The sequence below is a fragment of the Apus apus genome, chromosome 3, assembly GCF_020740795.1.
Source record: "Apus apus isolate bApuApu2 chromosome 3, bApuApu2.pri.cur, whole genome shotgun sequence".
NCBI lineage: Eukaryota > Metazoa > Chordata > Aves > Apodiformes > Apodidae > Apus > Apus apus.
The window spans coordinates 11,780,595-11,799,582 of NC_067284.1; the positions used below are offsets into that span (position 1 = coordinate 11,780,595).

At 40.6% G+C, this 18,988-nt stretch overlaps 1 protein-coding gene across 2 annotated transcripts in view; it reads left to right on the top strand.

Annotated features, from left to right (window-relative positions):
- The window catches only part of RNGTT (RNA guanylyltransferase and 5'-phosphatase), a 176,327-nt gene extending 161,421 nt beyond the window's left edge, over positions 1-14,906 (top strand). Inside the window, exons 15-16 of one of the 2 annotated variants that reach the window (XM_051614993.1) lie at positions 9,159-9,282; positions 12,142-14,906. In XM_051614993.1, coding sequence (XP_051470953.1) covers positions 9,159-9,282; positions 12,142-12,305 — 288 coding nt within the window. In that variant the 3' untranslated portion in view covers positions 12,306-14,906. Of the gene's footprint in view, positions 1-9,158; positions 9,283-12,141 lie in introns of those variants that run through there. The other variant, XM_051614994.1, reaches the window with a different exon arrangement.
- Positions 14,907-18,988: the final 4,082 nt, after the last annotated feature.

Consider the following 18,988-nt stretch of genomic DNA (forward strand, 5'->3'; position numbering starts at 1 on the left):
TGTCCGTTTCCCCATTTGCAAACTGAGAACAACAAACCTTATGAAATTCATAATTGATGAGTGAGCTAAGTGGTGTTTTCAAAGTATATTCTTTATTACTGCTACATAACTCATCTCCTAGATCTGTGTGTCTTGGCATGCAGTGCTCTCAGTTTGGGGCTGGCTCTCTGTCACAAAAGCAGCCTGAGTGAATAAAACACAAGGGTTAAGACTGACTTTCACCATCTAGCTCATGTCAAGTAGAAATGCAGTCCTCAAAGTATATCAGTCTGTGCATGAAATGTTTCATCCCAGAATCATGCTACATTATGATTACAGCTTTTTCTGTCAGCGTGCGCTATATGTACACTTGCATGTACAACTTGGACTTGCTCTGTCTTTCCCTCCTGTACAGTTACCTTCCTCATGGGGGATTCCTTGTTCTTCAGTGCAAGGATTTTTTTCCTTGCTTGTTTTTCCATAACCCAGTTCTGTGGTTCGCTGTGGTATTTCACTGCTTTACTTGCATCTGCCTGTTTTTCTTTGGTATCTTGGCAAACACCTTCAAGTTTCAGCCCTGACCCCAAGGATCTTTAGTGGTACAATTATTCTTGGTGTGCTAAGGCCAAGGCGACAGTCTCTGGCCTCAGCAAAGTTACTGCAGGTGCTTGTGGTGGAGCATTGTTCTTGCCTCTTCCCACAGATTTATGAGCTGTAGAGCTGGTGAAGCTCTGTTGGCACCAAATGCACATCCTCTCTACAGCAAGTTCACAGTGATTCTTGCTTTGAGAGCTCTTGTACTGCCTGGGTATTTACTGCAGTTCCCCCTCCCCTAGAGATTCCTCCTCTTTCATCAGCACATGCTGAGGATGAGAATTTTATGAGCTGCTTTTTTAATATGACTTTATTTAAGAACTCATCACAGTGGAGGCGTGCCAGGTTCATGAGTCCTCAACACAGAAATCTTCCATTTCTCAGTTTTTACAGAAGATGTACAGAGAGATCTTTTTTCTTTAATCCATATACCTGTGATGATTAGAGTGCCAGGACAAAGGATATCGATCAAGGAGGACAACCATTTATTACTTTGTTTCATTTAGCTGTTCAAGATGTGTATGGATCCTTGAATCTCTGCTTCCTGTTCTTGATGATGATTAAAAGAAAATAGGTTTTTGAAGAGCTTTAAAGTTCCCACAGGAGTTAGGTGGAGATGTCAAAGTCTAGTAGGAAGGTCAACTGCTCTTTGAGTACCGTAGATTCCTGAGTTATAATGCCCAAAAAGCGTTGAAAGAATTGGTTGGTTTGCTGTGGCTGACCAGGCTTTCCCACTGACTGCAACTGAAAGTATAGAAAAAGAGTATCTTGAAGAGTGTGTATCTTTGAGCAAAGCATTTGTGCAAGCACAGATATATTTCCACATCTTGGTCTTAGGGGTTATGTGCTTTGTTGTAAATACCAGTGTTCCTCTGAGAGCCCTACACAAACCTCAGGAAAACATTGGGTTCTTACTGATAGTTCAGATGGTGTTGCAAGGTCAGGTGTACAGGAGACCTTCCAGGATACTTTAAGAAAACTACTTCCACCTGTCACTAAAAGTCATTAAACTTGTAGTATTGCTGATAAGAGGAAATCTCTTTATTTCTGGTTTCCATCAGTTAGTTGTCAAAAAAACGCCAGGACTCCAACCCATTCTATGTATTAGAAAATAGGATCCATATTTGAAATGTCTACATGTAAATATGAGAGATTCTTTTAGAAAATTCTGTGAAAGAGAAAGAATAATGAGCTGTGAGTGCTAGACTGGAAGTAAAAAATCAATCAAACAAAAAAACCCAAACAACAAAAACCAAAACCAAACAAAATAAAGAGAAGAAAAAAAACCTACAATTTTTAAAGCCTCACTCTAGTGGTTTTGAAACATAATTTTTCTTTTTCCATGATTTTCCAGTGCTTGGTGTTAGCATTGTGGTTTAATTTGGCACGAACAAAAATGTTAAAATTTTTATGTTTCTTAATGTTCCTTTTCAAGAACGAGATCTCAAAATTGGAGCATTTCCATTTCCTATGTACACAAGAAGCAGCATCGTGACACGTAGAAGGCTTCCTTAATATTAAATAAACATATCGACTGCATTGTGTTTACCCAAGCTGATAACTATTTGTTGGGTAATACATTACTTAAAAGGAAACACAATCAGTATGTTTTTCTTTAGCAACAGAATTGGTTACCAGTGCTCCTATTTTACACCCAACAAATCTATGGTTTTAATAAAATAATATCTTGAATAATATTAAGAAGTGGATATTAAGTTACATTACAAAATCTGTCTTGGCTTGAACAAAAAGGTGAAGATTATTTAGCTGATTAACATTAGCCAGTTGACAGTACTAATATCTGTGGTCCTGTGTACACTAATGTTATGAACGGGCATTTAATAACCATCTCCTAAATTTTTATAGTTCTTTGAGAAGTTTTGTTGTGGAACATATGAGATACTTTATGTGAATGGGGAAGAAGGTTCTTTAAAAGCATCTGAACAAGCTGCCCAAGAATGTGGAAGAAGCACTGAAGGATCAGCTTGGGATGTGTATGAGGTGCTGTGCTGTGCCCTGTAAGTGCTGGATGCTCTAATAACTACATAGTGACTGATGCTCTAGGATGTTCTTAGTAAAATCATTAGAATTTCTTATCTTCATGTCCTCATCTGTAATCATGTGTAAGAGTGCTTTCCCAGGATAGTGCTTAGCCATACACAAGCTCTGGAAAGTTGGGCATGCACTAAAATCATGCACTTCAAAGCTTGGCTTTAGGTGTATTCTCAAAATGAACAGGAGCCCTGTTTTCCACACCTCTCAGTTCCCTGGGTTTCATGTGCAGGTCTTTGCAGTTTGCTTTTCACCTCTAAGTCTTCAGTCTTCAGAACAATCTCATTTTGAGTTTCACTAATCTTTATATCTTTAGAAGCTGGTTGTTTTGTTACTACTGCTGCTTTTTAAAATTTTCTCTGTCTCCATCCCATTTTTTCAGGAAGTCTTGACTCCATTTCCTGAAATTCCCACGTAGTTGTTCTTTATGTTCCCTGACTGTTGTCACTGCTTTTCCGTGGTCTTCAGATGTTGCCCTTCCCACTGTGGAGTCATAGTACCCGTGGGCGAGTTAATTATTCTCTGTTGTCTAGGTCATTGCATGTTGCTTGAGAAGCTCAGAAATAAGTTGTGGGCAGCCACAGCATTTGGGAGGAATGCAGAAATGAGGATTTGAAACAGGCTATTTTGCTAAAGAGATTTCATCACCTAAACTGTCATGTGTGGCTGAATGTATCCCAGTATCTACAGGACAAGGAGCTTGCAAATGTCATATTTTTTCTGACTGTTCCTAGAAAAATGTTTAATTTTTGCAGGGTGGCTCTCTAGAGGAGATGTGGGCTCCAGTTTTCCTGCAATGGGAGACTGGGAAATGACCAGGTTTCTCCCTCATGAAGACACAACTTCTCATTTATTTTGGGATGTGCTGCTTTCACTTGTTTATTTACTTCAGCTGTCAGAATGAATCCTAATGGAGAAAAGTTGCTTATAGTATCAGAGAGAAGAAGAATTACTTTCCAGACCTTATGTGGCAGGTGTAAACTTTTCTACCCTTCAGGCATAGGAACTTGTGTTTAAAATAGAAAACAAATGGTGTACTTGATGGTATCAAAAAGGAATGCCTTCATTGCACGTAGCAGCTATAAAAAGAAAAGGCAGATTCTTCTTAGAAAATAGAAAGCCATTACATCTAGAATCTATCTTGCCTGTGTGTTATGGCTCCTTTTTAATTCTGTATTTAGAAATAAAGATCTTTTTAATTTTGTAAGACTTCAACTGCTGCTTTTGCTCGTTTGATTTCTCATGGAAGTTCACATTTTCTGCTTCTAATATCACAATTGTTTCTTCTGGGATCTTTGAAATAGGCCAGTGAGTAGGGATGTGGAATAAGCAGTAGGGATTGTTGAATTAAAGAATGATTTTCTTTCTATAAATGTTTGGTAATAGAGGGGAAAGTGCAACAAAAAGGCATTTAAAGAGATAATGGATTTGATATAGAATATGTTAGGATTCTGCTTACAAGCATCACTTTCTTTAAAGAGAGGATTATTTACTTCAGCTAAAATAATTTCAATTGCTTTGAAAAAAAAAAAGCATAAGAAATGCAAGGCTTCTTTCAGGCAAGTCTACATTTATCTAGAATCTTACCTCCTTTTTTCTAAACAGCTGGAATATATGGATGGTAGATGCGCTTGTGATGTTTAAGTTAGTGGACTTTCTTTCCAAAATACTAACTTAGAATCATAGAATTATAGAATGTCTTGGGTTGGAAGGGACCTCTAAAGATCATCTAGTCCAATCCCCCTACAATAAGCGGGGACATCTCACACTAGAACAGATTGCTTAGAGCTCCATCAAGCCTGACCTTGAATGTCTCCAGGGAGGGGGCCTCCACCACCTCTCTAGGCAGCCTGTTCCAGTGATCCACCACCCTCATATTAAAGAACTTTTTTCTAATGTCCAACCTAAATCTACCCTTTTCCAGCTTGAAGCCATTACCCCTTGTCCTGTTATTACATGCCCCAGTGAACAGGTCTTCCTCAGCCTTCTTACAGGCTCCTTCAAGTACTGGAAGGTGCTGTAAGGTCTCCCTGGAGCCTTCTCTTCTCCGGGCTGAACAGCCCCAACTCCCTCAGCCTGTCTTCATAAGAAAGGTGCTCCAGGCTTCCGATTGTTGCTGTTGCCCTCCTCTGGACATGCTCCAACAGGTCCATGTCCTTCTTGTGTTGGGGGCTCCAGAGCTGGACACAGTACTCCAGGTGAGGTCTCACCAGGGCAGAGTAGAGGGGCAGAATCACTTCTTGACCTGCTGCCCACTCTTCTCTTGATGCAGCCCAGGATGGAGTTGGCCTTCTGGGCTGCAATTGTACATTGGTGGCTCATGTCCAGCTTTTGATCCACTAGTAACCCCAGGTCTTTTTCCACAGGGCAGTTCTCTAGCATGTTGTCCCCTGGCCTGTTTCATATCTCTGGTTGTGCCAGCCCAGGTGCACAGTTGGCCTTGTTGAACCTCATTAGGTTCTCCTGGGCCTACTTCTCCAGCTTGTCCAGGATACCCTCTGGATGCCATCCTGTCCCTCTGGCACCACCCCACTTGCTGTCATCAGCAAACTTGCTGATGGTGCTCTCAATGCCACTGTCAATATAATGAATGAAGATAGTAACAACTGGTCCCGGTATGGACCCCTGAGGGACACCACTTGTCACTGTTTTCCATCTGGACATTGAGCCATTGACCACTACCCTCTGGGTGCGACCATCCAGCCAATTCCTTATCCGCTGAACAGTCCACCCATCAAACCTGTATTTCTTCGACTTAGAGAGAACTTAATTACTTTGACATCTAAATTCTCACTGATAATACCTCTTACGTCAAGTACAGCTTGCCCAGGAATTTAATTCTCTGTTGGGAATAAGAGTGATGAGACTAGTCTTTGAAATCTTCACAAAAAATATCTGTGCCTCAAGTTAATGAAAAAATAACTCAACAGGAGGAAACTTGGTGATCTTTAGGGTCCCTTCCAACCTTAATGATTCTATGATTCCATGGTTCTATGAATGATGGACCAGTCTGATGATCAAGTGCACTGTGGAGATACACAGAAAAGCCTTGGCCACTGGTAGTCAGCAGAGATAATGCAGGCATGTTCACTAGACTAGAGCTAACTACATTTCATGTAAATGGTTTCTTCTCTTTTTCAGCTGGATATATTATTTTTTCACATTTTGCTCTAGATTAACATAAAATGTGGCTGCATATAAACAGACTGTGATTCATCTCAAAATGGCTCCATTATTCTGCCAGACGAGATAATTTGAGATGGGTTAGATATTTCACTTTTTTAATATATTCCAAATTTTTTCAGAACATGGGGAATGAATGGAGATTGGAAAATAGGAGATTTCCTAAACCTTAAGTGTCATCATTCTTACAAAATGCAATAAGCTTACCCCACCGAAGTTTTTCTTAGCAAATAGCCCAGAAGATGATGGCAGTGGGAAGCCTTTCTCAGCAGGGAGAAGAAGATAGCTGTTGCCTTCCTGTGTTACCTTCCTGTGTTACCTTCATGACATTCAATGCAGTGGTCTTGTATTACATTCATTCTGATTTGATAGTGGTGTGCAAGTTGGTGTTCTTCCTCAGGACACAGTTGTGGCGCAGACCAGAGTTACTGTTCAGATGCACCACCTCTGACAGCCCCAACAGCTTCTGTTTCCAACTGACTGTACAAAAATAGGCTAGGGCCTAAATATTTAATTAAGGGAGGTTCCATGGAGTCCTTAGTGTGGTGGCAGTTTCCATCTTCAAATTGCTGAATGCTGGATCAATGCATTTTGTCAGCAGTATGGCAGAACCATTGGCACTGTACTAAAAACATTGCTGCTGATGAGCAAAAGCATTTTGGCTGAGAACTGCCATCATTCCTGAGACACTTCTGTGTCTGTGAAACACTAGCTAGAAGTAGTTCATCTCAGGAAGCAAAATTATGGTGCTTTATTCAGATATGTAAGGGGGAGTAGAAGGGATGAACACCATATTGCAAAGGGAGAATTGAGAAGATGCTGCTCTTAGAAGCTCAGAATGAATTCCCAAAGGGAAGGAAAATCAAGACAGGTACATTTGACAGTTTTCCTGTCCTGCTTTGAAGCTGAAATACCAGAAAGTAACATGCAGGTGATAGACATAAGGTGTGAATTATGGGTACAAGGATCACTTTTGGCTTGTTCAGTACTGTGCATAAACAACATCCGTTTAGAAGTCTACTAAGATGCAATTGTAGATGAGTATTTTTGATGTGGAAAATGATGTTTTGCTCAGATTACTTGTAGTCTTGATCAAATGCCCAGCAGTTCCTAAAATGTCCATGAATATTATTACAATAAGTACGTTTACAAGACTGAGGCCACTTAACAAAGTACAGGGAAGAGTAGGTGCTGTATTTATTTCTTCCTTTGTAAAACAATTACTACAGCTTGCAATTGTTAAAGACATGATCATCAGTTTTCTAACAGGAAAATTAATTTAAGTCAATGCTTTGGCTGGTGTTCATATTTTGTGGAAAGATCTGTCTTCCAGATTCCTAATGAATGGCCAAGCAAGTATCTCGATAGTTAATAATACTGCTTAATTGCCAGAGTCAGATAAAGCTGCTGTCTAATTTAATTCTGTTCTGAGCACCTGACCACTAGAAGAATGATAAACCATGAGAAAGCCTTATGAGGTGGCTGGTTAGTTGAAGTCATTGCCTGCAGTTTTATACATTTCTCTCTCTAGCAAGTGATCCTTCTAACATTTCCTTGCTTTGGCAGAAAATCAGGCACATGGTCATACCCCCTGCTGCCCCCCTCCCACTAGGGCAGCTGTTTTGAAAGTTAAATACCTTCCCAAGGCACTGCACAGCCGTGAGCTTCTTCCTGGGTTTATGTATCCACAGTGCGCTAGAAAAGGATGTTGTGTTTTCCTGTGTACCCTAATGGCACATAAATATGCCCACAGATATGTGTCAGTGAAACATCTGGACTGTATATGTAGCTTTTCAATGTGGATAGAAAGAAGTGATGCTGTGCAGAGAAAAGGAAAAGATTGCTGTTCTGTGCCTTCAGTTTATTTCCTTCAAGTGACCATCAGCAGACAGAGAGTTCACTTAAGGATTAAATGATTTTAGGAGAAAAACTCTTTACAGGTGATAGAATGAATGGAGAAATAAAGTGTTGCATGGAAGCCTGTTTTGTCAGCCCTGTAGCAGGACAGGCTTCAGTTGTGAGTTTAACAAAATTGTCCTCTAGTGACACGTTCACTTGACAGGTAAAATCCCAGGGCTCCTTATCCAGGAATGAATACAAGTAATCAGGGTAAATACCAAGAAAAAATGTTAGGTTTCTGCTTATCAAATTAAGGATGTACATCGAGGAGGACTCAGTCCATGCTCAGGATCTTTTCATGAGTTAATTGCCTTTATCTGGAAATCAATGGAAAAGCCTTTCATGGGCTTTTCCACTGCACGTGCTATTAAGCTGTCTGGAGACAGTTATGGCCTTTTTCAAATAGACATCCCTCTGACAGTAGTAAATTCCCATGTCACTGCTCAGGAGCAAACAGACAACAGAGGTGAAAAATTATGCTAATGAACTGCAATAACCAGTCCCCTTTTATGAGAGCACATATGCATAAGAACCTGAATCCAAAGTGTTGTTTTGCCTTGTTCAGCTTTTTGTTGGTAAACCATAGTAGAAAAGCCAGCTAGCAGTTCAGTACAGCTTTATGCTTCTGAAGAGGCCCTTTGGAACCAAGTATATGGGTAAAACTGTTAAAGCGTTAGATAAGGTTCTTAGGTTACCATGGTTACTTGACAGTTTTTTTTTTTTTTGCATTGTATTGTAGATTAGGATGCATAGGATGAAGTAGCAAAACAACTAGGAAGTCCAATGCATATAAACTACATTTCCAAACCAAACAGCATTGCCAGATAGAAAGATAAATAGCTCAGGTTATTGGCTGCTGACAAATCTATGAATCAATGAAGAGAGGCCTGAAGGAGATTTAGAATGTGTGTGATTTGAAACCCCATGTTATTTGGGGTAGCTATCTTCATTTTTAAAGGCAAATTAACTAAAAAAAGGAAAATGCTCAGTAATGTAAAGAGTGAAATTATTTTCCATAAGCTCTTTCTGGTATTGAAATCTGACATTTGGCTTTGAGACCTTCAACAAAGAAGGTTGATGAAACACAGATAATACATTTCGTGCACTTAGGCTGGCAGTAGCACTTACACTGGAAGCATTTTATTCCCATGGAAACCTATTTGCATTTGGGCCAGAAGTGACTTTTTTCTCCCCTCTGTTAGAGCTGCTGATGTTTTAGCATAATATAATTGCTGTATATTGACAGCAGATTTGAAAAGTATTTCTTAAATGTTGAGTAGCTGAGCATATGTATAATGGAGATGTAATCTGTGCACTTTTTGTGTGTAGGATGAAGGCATGTTGCTGAAAAATGCAGGGCAGCTTTTGATCTCCTATTGTTTATCCCTAACAGAAAGGGGGAAAAAAAAAAAGTGAATTAAAATGTTTGTCCCAAACATTTTTTAAAACAGGTGACAAAGGAACTGAAACAGTATGACAATAAAATTATAGAGTGCAAGTTTGAGAACAACAGCTGGGTCTTCATGAGACAGAGAATAGACAAAAGCTTTCCAAATGCCTACAGCACTGCCATGGGTGAGTAGAACAATTTACTCTTAAAAATTTAATTTTTTTAACTCTGTTCCAATTTAAGGAGGAAAAGCACTTTGTGTTCTCATTTCTAGGTTGAGTTCTGGCCTCTCTAACTTATGATAGTAATACCTCAATCTTACAAATGCTGATGTCATGTTTGGCTTTTACATAGAATGAATCCTTGGGCTTGAGGGTTATTTGATGAAGTCAGTTAAACGAATACTCTGGTGCAGTATTTAATGGATAATGCAGAAGTAAGTTCTTAAGTCTTTGTAGAACTGAAAACGCTTGCTCAGAAACTTTACAAGGCAGAACATGCCTCTTTACTGAGACACAAGAAAGTTTTTAGTTGCATTGCAACAGCAGTCAGCTAACAGCAGTTCCTCCTGTCGTGTTGTTGGGGTGTAATGCAAACTGACACACTGTGAGCTGAATTTGTTAACAAAAAATCCATGATGTTTCAACTCTATTCAAAACACCAAAACCATTATTTGGCAGATGGGCTAGAAAAGTAATAGAAGAAAATGTTAGCTTCAGTTTTCTACGATAGTCGTACAAACAATGAAGAGGGAAACAAATGGAAGGTGGGGGTATATCCCTGCAGAAGTGTGATCCTTTTATGTTCTTCTACCAAAAAACATTTTGCCAAGCACTGTAAATGAAATTATGTTTGCTTTCAGGTGAACCATATGTTTGAATAGAGTTGTGCAAGGCTGAATAGCAATAGTTGTGTTGTTACTGACTTCTGTTAAGTGCCAAAATGAAGTTTGATCATATTTAAGGCCATTTACTAGAGCATGCACAGATCATGTAGGATTTTCTCTGAACCATTTTACTTGTATTTCTGCCTAAGCAGTGAGTAGATTTTCCTGAATAAATAAAATGTAATCATTTTGCCAGGAGATAATATTTCTGTTGGCACCTTAGGGAACCAGCACAGAGTAGCTGGAATACTTGCTGAGCAGTCCTGTGGGGAAAGAGGAATGGGCCACAAAGGCCACAGAATTACGATCACATCTCCTTTCACCATGACCTCAATTTCTCTTATCTGTTTCACTTCACATTGTTTCAATAGTTAGTTTTCCACGGAGTTGTCCCTTCTTTGAGGAGTTGCATATTCTTCTTTCCTTTGTTCTTAAGAGCATATGTAGCTTCCCTTTTTCTCTTCTCACTTTTTCCATTTGTAGAGCAGTTACATTATTCCTGACTTTTTTTTTTTTCTGCCAAAACATAATGAATTTCCTAAAAACTAAAAGAAAATCAAATGCTACAGGAAAAAGTGTTTTGTAAGAAACATTTCAATTTTTCCATGGGTATTTGCAGAACAGAAAGGTTTGTTTTGGCTTTAAATTTTCACTTTTGACCATTTTTCAAAATCTCCAAAAGTTGTATTTTCTCAGTTGAGGCTTCTGTTGTCCCCTTCCCTAGACCCTTTTTTCTTTACTTGCTTTCTCTAGTATGGAAATATTTTTTTTTCTCTCCATGGTTGAAATACAAACAAAATAAGTGCCTGTCTCCATCTTGCTTTTGGACTTTGATACCTTTCAAATTGAAAAGATAAGTGCTTTTTGAGTAATTAAGCTGGGACAGCCCTTAAAAGATGATATAGAGTCATACCAGCTGCCTGGTAGCACAAATTCTGTAACTAAGCTATTGATAATCAGAGCTTTCCAACTGTTGAAGTTATATACAGCACAACTTTTAAAGCAAATGTTAGGAAAGTGTTTTATTAATTGTAAAGTAATGCTTTGAGTGGTTCTGGAATTCAGCAGGAAAGAAAGGAGTGTTTTTAAGAGTCAGGAAATTATATATTGCTTGTTATGCATAACAATGCTATATTGCAAGTGCATTTTAAGGAGCCTCAATGTTGTTTAGTGCTCTAGGGAGTCAATAGGTTGTTTTACATGGAAATTGCAGCCATACTGTGATGAATTCTAAATTATTCCGTGCTATAAATTATCCTCTAATAATTTTGTATTTTCTTGTACGTTCTGTGCATTGTGGGTTTTTGGTATCTATAGTACTCAGTAGTGAAAATTCAGAGGCTTTCAGAATTAATCCAGTCTTGCTTCTGGCAATTCCAGTTTGATGAGTGTTTAAAGCCATGTTTCACCACATCCTTGCTTGCTCAATAGGATATCAGTTCTTGGCATTTTTATAGTCACCCCATGAAGCCTACACCCACACACTTTATCACAGAATCATCAGAGTTGGAAGGGACCTCTAGAGATCATCCTGTCCAACTCTCCTGCTAACGGAGGATCCCCTAGAGCACATTAGTCAGGACTGCATCCAGGCAGCCTGTTCCAGTGCTTTGTCACTTTCACAGTAAAGTTCTTCCTCATATTTAGGTGGAACTTCCCATGTTCCAGCTTGTGCCCGTTGCCTCTCATCCTGTCACTGGGAACTACTGGAAGAGTCTGGCTCCATCCTCACACCCACACTTTAGATACTTACAGGCATTAATAAGCTCTCCCCTCAGCCTTTTCTTCTTCAGGCTAAAGAGTCCCAGCTCTCTCAGTCTCTCCTCATAAGTGAGATGCTCCAATCCCCCAGTCATCTTTGTTGCCCTCCACTGGACTCTCTCTAGTAGTTCCCTGTCTCTCTGGAACTGGGGATCCAGCTGTTTGTTTAAACAAGAGCAATTCCCGTGAGGCAGAGCCCCACTACACTGCTTTGCTTGCTGGGGGGCAAAGCACAGACACTTGACTCCTGACACAGCCATCTTGTGGAAGTCCCCCTTTAAGGCTGAACACTTGAGCTGAATTATGTTATTTATTTTGCAAAGAGAGAATGAAATTATTGAAGTACAAACATCAACAAATTGGTTTGGTAACTTAAGAATATGTTCTTTGTTCCCAGCTGTTTGCAATAGCATCCAGAACCCGGTCACGAAGGAGATGCTGTTTGAGTTCATTGACAGATGTACAGCAGCTTCTCAAGGACAGACACGGAAACACCACCTCGATCCTGACACTGAACTCATGCCACCCCCACCACCCAAAAGGCCACGTACCATAACGTAAGGCCTTGTTCTCAGCAGAGAGTGTGTTTACAGTTCTGCAGGAGGCGACGCGCGAGTGTGAAGGCTGGAAAAACAGAATTCTGAATGGCTGTAAAGACTCGGGTGTGGGGTTTTTTTGAGTTGTTTGTTTGGTTTTGTTTTCTGTTGTGTTTTTTTTTTTAAAAAAAAACACCAAAACAACAAACCTACATATGAATGGACATTGTTTCGTAACTGATAAATTCAATCTTACCTTATGGTATTTGAAGATTAAATTTCCAAAGGTTTAGACAAGAACAGTACCATGAAGTCCATGGAAAGCCACCTTGTTTATATGCGGATCTCTTTTCACCTTTAATTTATAATGTCAGCAGTCTGGAACTGAGAAAACATTGGGATGCTGTACCTTTTAGAGGCTGTGTTTAAAAAAAACAAAAAACAAAACACAAGTGTTTTTTTATGATTGTTATTCAACTGGTTGCGATTTGTCACCCATAGTATAATTGGTCACAGTTTCCCTGCATTTCTGAGTCTTGTGTTGAACAGCAAACAGCAATGTTGTTTGTGCTCTGTGTTGGTGGAAAGCTAAGCTGCCTTAGATTTCATTACATTCAAAATTAGCTGGGATTTTGTTGTTGAAATATTAAGGAAGTTAATCCTTCTTGTAATAGCATCCCTTTGAAAGGAAATGTGCTGGGTTTTTGGTTTTTTCCCCCATTTGAACCTAAGACACCAAGTGTATAGAGGGCTGATTTTAGCTTTGCCTTTTTAAATTTATCTGTAGATGAGAACACCAAATTCTTAGTATTACCGTCTCTGTTAAGAGGCTGTTCCTCGTACAAGGCTTCTTTCTCCACAGTGATACCACTGTAAATATTACTAAAAAGTACATAGGCATCACTGGGATATGCAAGAGTAATTAGCAATGCTAATCATGACGTTTTAGATCCAGGCACAAAATGGCAAAAGAAATGCCAGACAACTCCTGTGTAACAGAGGAGGGAGTTTCAGTGGGAGAGCACCACGTTAGGTGGGAAGTGTCCCAGGGAACAAGAGTTGGGGTTGGCTGTCCTTTGGCATTGTCCTCATCCCCTGCCTGCCTTTCTTTCTTACCAAAGGAAGAACCCCACAAATGCCCTGATGGCTCTTGTTGCAGCAGAATGGCAGATGGTCAGAACAGTAGTCCTGAGAAGCTGCATTCTGGTTGTGTATTGGAGGAGTTGTTCTGAGCTGGGATTAATTGGAAACCAAATGCAAATTCTGAAGTTTACTGTGCATTTATCAAGCAGGGATCAAATTGGCTCTTTCTGTAGTTTACTTAGTGTGTGGGTCATCAAGTCATTCAGCAATCTAATCAGTAAAGCTCATTACTTTGTTATAACTAAAATGCATTTTTGTTTAAATGAGTTTTTAATGTCTGTAGGCAAAATTAACTCCTATGGAAACTTGAGGACTACTGTGCTTTGTGGTGGCTTCTCTAATTGTTTAAACCTATTGTAGAAATGCACATGGCATCATTTAGATGGTGTTACTAGCATCTCTTTTTTGGGATACTCTGTATTTGTTTTAGAGAACTGAAAGAGTTATATAAGTTACTTGTTATACTATGGTAAAACTTGGGGGGAAAAAAGCATTCATCAAAGTTCTTTTTTTCAACTGTACATAGTTTCTGCATATTATCTAATGAAAAGATACAACATCACCTATGCAAGGTTGCAAAATTCTCCTAAAAGAGCCTTATTAATTTGATGTGAAAACCTATGCAGCCTCTGTGCATCTTGCATTGAAACACACCATTAATTATTTTTCACTCCACATAAACGATTTCCCCTAGATTATACCTGTCATTGAGGCTGTTGTAACAGACACTTTGCCATGGTTCTGTGGCAATTGCAATGTCTGTGATGACCACGATCTTCTCCATGAGGTTAGGACATTTCATTCTTGTGAGGATGTGTCCAGGTTATTTCTATCTTACTCCTTCCCAGCCCCTTGCATCTTGTATTTCAGCAAGGCCCAGCTTCTGGTCTTCAGAGCTGCAGCACAGCAGGCTGTCTTCCACGTGCATTCCACCGAGTCCACGGATGTGTTGTGGCCCTTGTCTTTGGGCAGTGTCTTTCTTTTTTTCCACACTCAGCTTGGGATGGGTATTTTGAAAGAATAATGACTGAGAAGTTTTAGACTTCCACATTCACGTTTGATTATCAAACTCTTCTTGCACTATGACCTGTAGCTTTTTAGAGAGGTCAATCATCTTTGCTTTTCTGGAAATGGAAGCTACTGGGGAAGGGTTGAATGAAGAACCTGACAAAAAGAAATGGAATTTCACTTGGACCAGATGGGTTTAATGCTGTGAGAAATGCAAACCTCCTTTCTCTGCTACTCTGATATTCCAGAGGTTGAAGCTAAGAGGCAAAGAAGAGTTTGTGCCAGGAAAATAACGATGATAAAAAAGCCCCCTAACCTGTCCAATCTTTGGTGTACAGCATGAACACCTCCACTGTTTTGTCATTTGTTAAATATATAATTAAAATTTCGTTTCAGTGGAGTTTCCAGAAAATGTAAGTACATTCCTCTACAAACTGTGTATTAAGTATTTTAATAAAGTCAATGGTTTAAAATACTTCTGCTAAGCATGTGTTTAAGAAATATAGATACGGTGCTTAGGAACATGATTTAAGCACTAAACTGGTAGATTTAGGTTATGGTTGGTGGATTTAGATTATGGTTGGACTTGATGATCTTCAAAGTCTTTTCCAACCAGGATGATTCCCTGATTCTGTGGTGCCTTCCTGTGCTTTCCTGGTTCCAGTCTGAGCACTAGGATGCTGTGGTGGTGTTGCTGTTCAGTCTTTCAAGAAATTTTTCCATGTTTTTCAGAGGTCAGTGGCTTTTCTCTCAGGTAAAAGCCCCCAGGCCAGTGGTGGCCATGATCGGTTACACCATTTTGAAATACAATTTACTCTTTCTGTGACCAGAACCAGAAGGAAATGGAAAGGCCCATGAAGTACACATTTGACAACCACTAGCACTGTGTACCTTACCCATTCGGCGTTAATTGTAGTTGCAGGGAAAGTTGGGCAGGAGGCAGCTACATTAGTCTTCCCTACCCGTTTATCATCCAGCATGACCCTACTAAAGCTAGTAGCCCACCTACTTGAACCAGCTCCTGGACACGTATTGTAATAGGGCAGCTTCCTGTTTTAGGCTGCAGCTGTCTAGACTGCATCTTTCAGGAGCTAAAAATCTCATCTTGACTTTAAAAATTTCCTTCTAATTAAGATCCTGCCGCCACGGCTGGTATGTCCTTACTATGTGTACAATTCTTGTGGTGCTTCTCTCAACCATTTCTGATTTTTCTAGTGTTTTGAGTATGCATGCTGAACCAGATCTGGCAGTCAGCACTCCTGGAGAGGTACGGTAACTTCCCTTACCCCTACTCACTGCTCCCCTCTGTACGCGTTAAGGAAGCAGGTTGGTGTGTCCAGCCAGCACATGGCGCTGTGTGATTTGTGTTTGCCTGCTTGTTCACAGGAACAGTCCTTCAGGATTCCCACTCCTTAGCACAACAGATCCTCAGTTTTGTGCCCAAGATGTGTGACTTTATATATGCATAATGTGTAATGCATAATTGTGTCTTACAACCTCGGAGAATTCACAAAGGTGTTGGCACATCAAGCTAATTCCTTAGGATACATCTGTAGAAAACAAAGAGAGAATGAGAACTGAAATCCACATTGTTCCTCCTGCATCTCTCCTGCAGATGTCTGTCTGTCTCTTCAGTGTTTCCTCTCTATTCTTTTTCAGTTGCTATGATGTGTATTGTTTTATGGCATTCCCCCATGTTATTAGGACACTAACACCCCATCATATTAGTTTTGTGAGCACAGTGTTAAGTATTTTTTATTGAGGGTAAATTTCATAGCATCAAAATTCTTGCAGTGATCAATTAAATTTGTAATCTCATGAAAAGTATCCAGTTAGTTGGTCAAGATTTAGTCTATTTATTTTCTGTAGATTTTACTGCTTTCTTTTGGATGTCTAATCAAATCCTAAATCCAAGCAGTTCTGTTAACTTGCATGAGAGTAACATTTGGCTGGGTCAGTCCCACCCTCCTACACACAGGGGTTGCACTCACCTTGTCTGGAGACTGCTCCATGTTTCCAAGGTTCACCAACCCTTCAGGGTTTAGATTTTACCTGTATCTCTTTGTTCCCAATGTCAAATGTATATGATCTGCACTTACTGCATAGCTCCTCAAGCTTGTATTCCTCTGTTAGACCTACCTACCTGCTTTTCAAGATGTCCCACCATCAAATGGGAGACAGAGAAACCTGTGCTCCATGGCTGGCCCTCTGCTCGTGTTCCCTGAGGGCAGGGCTCCACTCCATGTATGCTCATCCCGGGATGACACCAGAATTGCCAATTGATGGGTAAGGCAGAACTGTCCCTGGAAGTCAGGCTTGCACAGGGAAATGGGAGCAGCATCTGCCAGCTGTGACAGTATTCATCATAGGAGCAAGGAGCCTTCCCCCCTTCCCTCCCTCATGACCCTGTCTCCTGATTTCGTGTACAAACAAAGGTAAGTCATATTCGTTGTGCTGACATCTGGATCAGTGAGTTAATGTTTGCAGTGGGAACATAGATTAGTGCTGCTTCTGCTTCCTAGCAAGCCAAATACTTGTTCAGGTGCAGAGATCTGTGGGGCTGAGGCTGCTGTTTGATTGAGAGGTTTACAAAACAGGCTTCCCTTAGTCAGGGCTCATTTTAGTCTGGTTTATTTCAATGCATAGTCAGCAGTAGAGGGGTACATGAACATGCTGTGACCAGCACAAGTATGAGAATCTTCCAGTGATGTTGGTGCACCCAGAAGTGTGAAAATGTGGAAAACATTCAATGAACTTGATGAGGGAACAATAATCTTTTTTTCCAGTGTTTAAAAAAATCATGAAGTAAAATCCAAGTGCAACCCATTTATTTTTTTCTTAGAAAACACGGGATGTAAAAATAATAATTTTTTAAAAAATAAAATCAAATTATAGTTAGGTCAACTCCCATGATAGGGATTTGTTTAATCAGAAATACTGTTCATGTCCCCTTTTGCCCTCCACTTCCTCCCCCAGTATCTTTGTGTCTATTTGACTAGCAGAAAGCACACAAATTGGGTTCAGGAGCATTCATCTATGATATTTTGAGAAAATTAAATTTTGATTAATTCTTCTACCCAGAACTTGCGCTAATGTGAGGAGGCGATAAGGTTATCATATTAAATAGGTCTTTATAAAGGCCAAGTATGTTGGGGGAACAGAATTTTGTTGTTATCAAAGCAAACTTCAAAGAGTTTCTGAAATAATTTGATCATCGAGGGGTGTGAAACTTTCATCCAAAGGGTAAAAAATTGCATTAAAAAAGGTGGGATGGTCGAACTGAAAAAACCTGTCTGCAGGCTTCCGTGGGCAGACAGGGCTGGGGGTGTGGGAGGCAATGGGGAGTGTTTCTGTGCCCCACAAATTAGCTCTGAGTTACAATGAGAGCAACTGGAGACCAGGCAAGAGTACAGGGAACACCACACAGACACTACATGTTTGGTCTTGTGGAAGAAAGGGTGTGAAAGGCAGCCAGAACTGCTATAATCTCATGTGCCACAGAGGAATGGAAGAGATAAAATGATGGGGAGGTGGCTCTTGGAACAGGGAACTCCAGTGGAAACATCACAGGAGTGCAGACATCAGTGATCCTGAGAAAAGAGATGGCTTTTGACTTAGAAAAAGATCCTAGAATCCTATGGTTTGAGTTGGAAGGGACCTTAAAGATCATCTATTTTCAACCCCTCTGCATGGGCAGGGACACCTCCCACTAGGTCAGGTTGCTCAGAGCCCCATCAAACTGAGCCTGGAACTCTTCCAGGGATGGGGCTTCCACAACTTCCCTGGGCAGCCTGTTCCAAGGAGGCAGAACAAGTGGTCAGTGAGGACTGGCATGAGGGGTGAAGACCTACCCCTCAGCCAGAAGACTCACACAGGCTGCTTCTCAAGGCCAGCAGTAGCAATGAGGTAGGGCCAACAGCCAAAATGTGTGGGATGAGCTAAAGAGTAGAGTAGCAGGTAAGCCATTTCAGTTTTCCTAGCAGTTATGCTATTCCTGAGCTATGAATGCTCTAGGGTACAATTATATCCTGAGGACTGTGTATGCTCCCAAATCACATGGATGGGAACCACATCCCTGCATCAGAGCACGGGTGTGGGGACACGTTTGAACCCCTTTCAGGTAACTCAGTGCTGCACAAACCCATGTGCAGTGCTGGAGTGTCAAGAGAGCTCCTGGTTACCCACTTGACTATTGCAGCAGCTGGGTATGGCCTTGGCCTTCCAGCCTCCTACTCTGTCAGCAAGCTGCACGGTCTGGGTAAATCAGGCTCCAAATAGGGTGCCATGTGGGGCCGGGGCACTACAGGTTCCACCTTCCTCTTGCCTCTTATCCTGCCAATAGAAATCCACACATTTTACCAGAATACGTGTTATTTTAAGCTGAGGGACTGAGCAGACTCAAGGACTGGAGAGGTAAAAGAATAAATCCCAGGCAGCTGCCTCTGCCAAACACTGTTTTGATGAACTCCAGAGAAGCTCCAGAAGCAGGCTCTGAACATGGCCAGGCCATATTCCTGCTCAAGTGGACTGTGAGATAAGCAAATCTGCTGAAAGCAC